The 8,495-nt window shown below is 38.9% G+C and overlaps 1 protein-coding gene across 1 annotated transcript; it reads left to right on the top strand.

The window, feature by feature from the left end:
• The first annotated feature begins 6,016 nt into the window (after positions 1-6,016).
• On the top strand, positions 6,017-7,553 carry LOC106088265 (uncharacterized). The gene is made up of 4 exons (XM_013253690.2): positions 6,017-6,152; positions 6,212-6,489; positions 6,548-7,239; positions 7,357-7,553. Exons 1-4 carry the CDS (start codon positions 6,051-6,053, stop codon positions 7,551-7,553), a joined length of 1,269 nt encoding a protein of 422 aa, XP_013109144.2. The 5' UTR covers positions 6,017-6,050.
• Positions 7,554-8,495: the final 942 nt, after the last annotated feature.

The following is an 8,495-nucleotide window of genomic DNA, read 5'->3' as shown; positions in this document are numbered from 1 at the left end:
GAAGCGAAATCGGGAGATCGGTTTATATGGGAGCTGTATCAAGCTATAGATCGATTCGGACCATATTGCACACGTATGTTGATGGGAGGAGGCGTTGTACAAAATTTTTGCCAAATCGGATGAGAATTGCGCTCTCTAGAGGCTCAAGAAGTCAAGACCCAAGATCGGTTTATATGACAGCTATATCAGGTTATGGACCGATTAGGACAATACTTAGCACAGCTGTTGGAAGTGATATCAAAACACTATGTACAAAATTTCAGTCAAATCGGAAGAGAATTCCGCCCTCTAGAGGCTCAAGAAGTCAAGACCCAAGATCGGTTTATATGGCAGCTATATCAGGTTATGGACCGATTAGGACCATACTTAGCACAGTTGCTGGAAGAGATAACAAAACACTATGTAAAAAATTTTAGTCAAATCGGAAGAGAATTCCGCCCTTTAGAGGCTCAAGAGGTCAAGACCCAAGATCGGTTTATATGGCAGCTATATCAGGTTATAGACCGATTAGGACCATACTTAGCACAGCTGTTGGAAGTGATATCAAAACACTATGTACAAAATTTCAGTCAAATCGGAAGAGAATTCCGCCCTCTAGAGGCTCAAGAAGTCAAGACCCAAAATCGGTTTATATGGCAGCTATATCAGGTTATGGACCGATTAGGACCATACTTAGCACAGTTGTTGGAAATGACATCAAAACACTATGTGCGAAATTGCAGTCAAATCGAACGAGAATTGCGCCCTCTAGAGGCTCAAGAAGTCAAGACCCAAGATCGGTTTATATGGCAGCTATATCAAAACATGGACCGATTTGGCTCATTTACAATTCCAACTGACCTACACTAATAAGAAGTATTTGTGCGGCTAGCTCTACTCCTTCAAAAGTTGGCGTGCTTTCGACAGACAGACGGACGGACATGGCGAGTTTGACTTAAAATGTCACGACGATCAAGAATATATATACTGGGGTCTTAGACGCATATTTCGAGGTGTTACAAACAGAATGACGAATTTGGTATACCTCCCTCCTATGGTGGAGGATATAAAAATCTGAAAATATAACTACAACATAATTATGGAGTGTTTTCAGCCCCCTCCCCCCTTTGTGAGCATCTATTACTCGTTGTTTATAGGGCCTGATCCTAAAGACTTAGCTTACATGTCGCTAGGAGCATACCCACAGATTCCTGTTCCCCTGGAAAGTGTAAGGTAGCTCCTAGTCTCGCAAACTTGTTTGCTCTACAATCCCCTGGTATATATCTGTGGCCCGGCACCCAGAACAGGGTTTGAACTGTTCTGCGAGGGCGGATTTTGAATTTCACAGCCAGGCAGCTATCAGAGATTCGATAGCTGCCTGGCTGTCCAGTGAGATATTTATGCCAATCGTTACGACATTATATTGGGTTGCTCAAAAAGTAATTGCGGATTTTTTAAAAGAAAGTAAATGCATTTTTAATAAAACTTGGAATGAACTTTAATCAAATATACTTTTTTACACTTTTTTTCTAAAGCAAGCCAAAAGTAACAGCTGATAACTGACAGAAGAAAGAATGAAATTACAGAGTCACAAGCTGTGAAAAAATTGTCAACGCCGACTATATGAAAAATCCACAATTACTTTTTGGGCAACCCAATATCTTAGTCATTCCAATACTTCTTTAGTGGCAAGGATTTCCGTTTGAAACACATTACAGTGGTCTGGTAAACTTCTTGATATGACCAGTCCCAGTTTTTCAAAGTGCACCTCAAAGGCCACCTGGTCGTCTAGTTTGGAACCAAGCCTATAGAAGTCTATTACCAGGATATCGTAGTTCCAACTGCTTCTATTAGGAATAGTGGTACAGTTCTTTTTATTAAAAGGAGGCTGGGGCAATATGTAATCCAACATGACCAAAGAGAAAGGTCCAATAGCCTCACAGAAGTGGTCACAGCAATTTGTGTAGCCACAACGTCCAGAGGCAATAGGTGTAGCATTAAATTCAGTATATCAGATGGCGTATTCTTCAGAGCGGCTGAGAGCACAAACAAGCTGAGTATTGAACAGTAGGTGAACTTTTGAAGCACCGTCCACCAGACCACAACTCCATAGAGCATTTTAGGTCTGACAACTAAAGTATATACCCAAAGCATAACACGAGGTTTTAACCTCCAACTTAGGCAAATGCCAATCTTGCAAATATATAGGGCAGGACTAGTTGTCTTTGTTGGCACTTCAAAATGTTTGATTTGTTATTCAAAACATCCAAGGTATTTTGGGTTCCTCTCAAGGAGACAGGTGCCACAGTAGGTAATTTGTATTTCCTGCTGAAAAGAACTACTTTTGTCTTACACGGATTTATGGCTAGACCACTTTCGGTAGCCCACTTCGCTGTTGCACTTTGAGATTTCTGAAGTATATCTCTAAGAATGCTGGAAAACTTTCCCCTAAACCGTCTCAGCATCAGTAAAAGTGGTCGCGTAGACCAAGTGAACCCAATTTTCGATGACTCGCCAACACGTATCAGCCGTTCAATGGTTGGCTCTGTGCTTTTTCAACGTCATAGGATTGTTGGCATAGACCAATGACTTGACATAGCCTCAAAGAAAATAGTTCAGAAGCGTTAAATTGGGCCATTTCTTGAGATAACACGCTCATCAAACTTCCTCTTCAACAAATCGATTGTAACATTTGCTGCGTGGCTTGTGGCGCCGTACTGTTGAAACTAAATGTCATCCAGGTCAACATCTTTTAATGTAGGCCAAAAATAATAAGTGAGCATGGTGCTGTAGCGTTATCCATTTACGATAACATGACGATTGCCATTGTCGCGGAAGAAGTATGGCCCAATGACGCCACCGGCATGCAAACCGCACCAAACAGTTATTTGTATATATTTTCATGGAGGTATATTCATTTTGTCATTCTGTTTGCAGCACATCGAAATATCTATTTCCGACCCTATATAAAGGGTGATTTTTTTGAGGTAAGGATTTTCATGCATTAGTATTTGACAGATCACGTGGGATTTCAGACATGGTGTCAAAGAGAAAGATGCTCAGTATGCTTTGACATTTCATCATGAATAGACTTACTAACGAGCAACGCGTGCAAATCATTGAATTTTATTACCAAAATCAGTGTTCGGTTCGAAATGTGTTCACTCACCGTTCAGCGATGAGGCTCATTTCTGGTTGAATGGCTACGTAAATAAGCAAAATTGCCGCATTTGGAGTGAAAAGCAACCAGAAGCCGTTCAAGAACTGCCCATGCATCCCGAAAAATGCACTGTTTGGTGTGGTTTGAACGCTGGTGGAATCATTGGACCGTATTTTTTCAAAGATGCTGTTGGACGCAACGTTACGGTGAATGAACACATTTCGAACCGAACACTGATTTTGGTAATAAAATTCAATGATTTGCAAGCGTTGCTCGTTAGTAAGTCTATTCATGATGAAATGTCAAAGCATACTGAGCATCTTTCTCTTTGACACCATGTCTGAAATCCCACGTGATCTGTCAAATACTAATGCATGAAAATCCTAACCTCAAAAAAATCACCCTTTATATACTTTATATATTCTTGGTCGTCGTAAAAATCTAAGACGATCTAGCCATGTCCGTCCGTCACTCTCTGTTGAAATCACGCTACAGTCTTTAAAAGTAGAGATATTGAGCTGAAACTCATTAAAAACTATTTATATAAGAAACACAGATTGTTGTCCATAAGCAGGTCAAGTTCGAAGATGAACTATATCAGACTATGTATTGATATAGCCCCCATATAGACCGATCCGCCGATTTAAGGTCTTGAGCTCTTAAAAGCCACATTTATTATTCAATTTTGCTGCAATTTCGGACAGTGAGTTGTGTTAAGCCAGCCGAAATTCTTCTTCAATTTGGCCCAGATCGGTTCAGATTTGGATACAGCTGCCATATAAACCGATCTCTCGATTTAAGGACTTGGGCCCATAAAAGGCGCATTTATTGTCTGATATTGCCAAAATTTTGGAAAGTGAGTTGTGTTAGGTCCTTCTACATCCTTCTTCAATTTGGCCCAGGTCGGTTCAGATTTTGATATAGCTGCCATATAGACCGATCTCTCGATTTAAAGTCTTGGGCCCGTAAAAGGCGCATTTATTGTCCGATTTTGCCAAAATTTTGGAAAGTGAGTTGTGTTGTCTGCAACTTGGCCTAAATCGGTCTAGAGTTGGATATAGCTGTCATATAGATCGATATTTTGAGTTAAGGTTTTTGGCCCATAAAAGGCGCATTTGTTTTCCGATTTCGCCGAAATTTGGCATAGTTGTGTTAGGGTCTTCGACATTCTTTTTCAATTTGGCCCATATCGGTCCAGATTTGAATATAGCTGCCATATAGACCGATCTCTCGATTTAAGGCCTTGGGCCCAATTTCGCCAAAATTTGGACAGTGAGTTGTGGTAAGCCCTTCGAGATCCTTTTTTAATATGGCTCAGATCGGCCCTGATTTGGATATAACTACCATATAGACTGATCTCTCGATTTAGGTCTTGGCCCCATAAAAGGCGCATTTATTATCCGATTTTGCTGAAAATTGACACAGTGAGTTATGTTAGGTCAGGTTGGTCGGATCGTTCTATATTTGGACATAGCTGCCAAAAATACCAATGCTTATTAGACCAATGTTCGTGCCGAATTTGGTCTAAGTCGGCCCATATTTCGATAAATCTGCTATGGGTGCATAAATAATGCATTTTTCACTGGATTATGAGGAAAGGTGGTTTACATATATATATCCGATGTGGTGGGTATCCAAAGTTGACCCCGGCCGAACTTAATGACAGATGTCTTTTAATTCTTCTACATCTATCCATTCGCCCTATACAAAGATCACTCATTTCGTACCTTTTTCGTACTTATTTTAGTACTTTAATGTACCAAAGGAGGCCACTGTAGTGCAGAGGTTAGCATGTCCGCCTATGACACTGAACGCCTGGATTCGAATCCTGGCAGGAACAACAGAACATTTTTTAGCGATGGTTATCCCCTCACAATGCTGGCGACATTTGTGGGGTACTTTCCCATGTAAAAACTTCTCCCCAAAGAGGTGTCGCTTTGCCGCGCGCGTTCGGACTCGGCTATAAAAAGGGGGTCTCTTATTATTGAGCTTAAAATTTAATCGGACAGCACTCATTGATTTGTGAGAAGTTTGTCCCAGTTCCTTCATGGAATGTTCATGGGCAAATTTTGCATTTGCAATGTACTAAATGTTCCAAAAACTCTTATAGTCACCCACTTACGGTTGCTGTAGTGTACCTAAGTTCCAAAATTCAGAGCTTTAGTTCAATTTACAAAGTAAGTACCAAATAGTACCAATTGCGGTACTAAACGTACTTTTTCTCCCACTTTCGGTACAATTTTCTAAATTTTTTTTACCATACCTTAGGCGCTCTTTAGACCTTGAGGCGCTCTTTTATTTTAGCCCAAGTACATAATTTTAGCTCCTCCCGTTCACACTGGGCAAATATGTACCAATTCGTACTTTTGGTACTTATTAGTACCTAAACGTACGAATATCATCAAATCCAGCTTTATCCCGTACCTATGACCCAACATTTGTGCAAAATTTCATGATTCTAGCTTTAGCCGTATGGGCTGGGCGATCATCAGTTAGTAAGTCACGCAACTCTTTTATATATATAGAAGATAAAAGGTCTTTAAAGTCTAACTAAATTTTAAAACGATTCGATTTTTCATTTCAGATAATTTCAACTTCATTTTGGTTAATTTATATTGTTTCTGAGGATGCCCCTCTTTAACCAGTTCCTAAAGTTTAATTTAGAAAAGTCATGATCTCGATCTCCGTTCATTATGTGATAATGCCTTATAAGCGATTTATGGCTTATGAAAATTCGCTGTTACGATTATAATTCGTTATCTTTATGCTTGTCATTGTTGTCTGAAGATGGATAGATAATATTTTATTTCAGCAAGTAACAAATTTCGGCAGTTCAACTATAAAAGTTGTGGCGATAGCATTGTCTTTTCTACTCTCAAACGCTGAAGTCAAAACAATAACAGCATTGAATATGAGCACATACAACGATGATGAGTTAGAGGCCCCAGCATGGATTGATCAACGGTTTTTGGAAGAGGTTTTAAGCACCTATGAAAATAATGAACATGTAGAGGTAGGGTTTTTTCCAATAAACTATACAATTTTTAACTAATTTTTGATTATTTTTTGCAGGTTCTAAATTATGAAATGAGTCCCGCCAGCATGAAGGGAGATCATTATGCCAGCATTATGTTTCGCTGTAAGGTGGAATATAGATTCGGTGATAATGGTACGATACTGAATAAATCGCTCATCATCAAAACCCTGCCTGTGGAGGAGGGCAGTAAAAAGCGGGAAATGCTATTGGAGAGTAGACTATTTGAAACTGAAATCAAAATGTTTTCCGAAGTATTGCCGAAAATCGAAAAAATTCTGGCGGAGTGTGGGGAGCCAACTAGATTGTCAGCAGGGTGAGTCCTCAGCTATGTTTCAAAGCATAAATATTTGAATTGTATTGCAAATTTCCAGCTTCATCTATCAATCGCTAAAGCCCCACAAAGTTATCATAGTGGAAGATTTGTGCACCTTGGGCTATGATACCGTGCGGGGTCGTTATCTTAATGAGGAAGAAATTAAAATGCTTTATGGCAAATTGGCCAAACTACATGCCGTCTCCCATATGCTGGGCCACAGTGAGGATCATGAGTGTGTTACGGAATTACAAGATGGTTATAAACTTTTTAGTTTGACCGTCATGGAGGAAATATGGACACATGGCATAGAACATTTTCTTAATATGTTATCAAGCCATGAAGAATTTAGCATTTACTACCAAAAGGTGAAGGACATGAAGGATAGTATACGACCAACTATGGTAGATCTTTATCGGGCCTTTACTTTGAAGCAAGGCAAAGGTGATATTTACGTTTTGAATCATGGAGATTTTCATTTGAAAAATTTGATGTTCAAATTCAATCATCAACAACAAATGGAAGATGTCATCATGGTGGATTATCAACTCAGTACCTATGCCCCTGCCAATGTGGATTTAATGTACTCGGAGTATCTATTGCTAGGTCCCGAGATGAGAAGTAAACGCAATCAAATAAGGCAATATTATTTTACAGAGTTTATTAGAATCTTAAAGAAAATCAACTATCAAGGAAGACTGCCCAAGTACTCGGAATTGCAAATATCGGCTTTGCAATACAGACAATTTTGTAAGTGGCATTTTTTCTTTGACAAAATATTCTTATGTTGTAAGGATATCAATTTTGTGTTGATTGAATGATGTACTTTAAAGTCTTCTATTTCATTGTTCTTTTTTTTTCATTTAGCTGTCTATCTATTGGGTGTTGTGCTGCCTCTGATTATTGGCTATTTCCGTAAATCAGCTGAGGAACTGAATGACGTGGACACTGTAGAGCTGACAGAAAATCGAGAACTTAACACTCCCTTTTATTATGCCCCAGATTTTGTTGATGAGGTGCGAAGGGTGATGCCTAAACTATTGTATGAGGGATTTTTGGATTAAAGAAAATGTAGATTAAATAAAAGTAAATTTATAAGAAAATACATAAAAGTTTTATTCAACTTTTATAGAAAGTATATCATGGATTGCATATAAAAAGTTCTGTGTTTTGAGGTACAATGTGAAGTTGACATGGAATATGAGATCGATATATCGTTAATCGATCTGGAATGAAGAATGGAGAGAGAAGAAGGAAGAACAAGGAAAAAAAATAATTAGATGCATTGACGAAATCTGTGACTTTTTGAATAAAGTGACCGACCGTGTGAATTATGCTCAACAAGTTGACCCGGTGCGACACGCTACACCATAAAATGGGATTTTCGAAAATGTATTTTTATACCCTACACCACCGCTGTGGTACAGGGTATTATAACTTTGTGCATTTGTTTGCAACTCTTAGAAGGAGAAGAGCTAGACCCATTGGTAAGTATACCGATCTATTTAGCTAGGTCCGCCTGTCTGTCCATGTATTCTTGTGATCAAGTTACATGTTGCATTTATTGCCCGATTGTCATTAAATTTTTGGCCCAAGAACGAACGCTTTTGATTTTGAACAAATCACGCTATACTCTTCAAAAACGAAGATATTGAGCTGAAACTTAGTACTGGTTCTTTCTAGGTTGCCCAAAAAGTAATTGCGGATTTTTTAAAAGAAAGTAAATGCATTATTAATAAAACTTAGAATGAACTTTAATCAAATATATAATTGCCATTTTGTTCGATAACCTTTTGCCATCTTCCTGGCAAATTTAGTATTCCACGCTCATAGAACTTCTGGCCTTTATCTGCAAAAAACTGAACCAAGTGCGATTTTATAGCCTCATCATTGCCGAAAGTTTTACCATTTAAGGAGTTCTGCAAAGATCGAAATAAATGGTAGTCTGATGGTGCAAAGTTACGGCTATATGGTGGATGCATCAAAAGTTCCCAGCCAAGCTCACT

This window comes from Stomoxys calcitrans, chromosome 2 (assembly GCF_963082655.1).
Source record: "Stomoxys calcitrans chromosome 2, idStoCalc2.1, whole genome shotgun sequence".
Taxonomy (NCBI): Eukaryota; Metazoa; Arthropoda; class Insecta; order Diptera; family Muscidae; genus Stomoxys; species Stomoxys calcitrans.
This window is presented reverse-complemented; position numbering and strand designations above follow the sequence as displayed.

Excerpts from the sequence above, each read along its gene's own strand:
- LOC106088265 (XM_013253690.2), top strand. The coding sequence starts at position 6,051 with ATGAGCACATACAACGATGATGAGTTAGAGGCCCCAGCATGGATTGAT. Across the intron at positions 6,490-6,547 it reads CCAACTAGATTGTCAGCAGG|CTTCATCTATCAATCGCTAA; the intron begins GTGAGTCCTCAG and ends GCAAATTTCCAG. Across the intron at positions 7,240-7,356 it reads TTTGCAATACAGACAATTTT|CTGTCTATCTATTGGGTGTT; the intron begins GTAAGTGGCATT and ends TTTTTCATTTAG.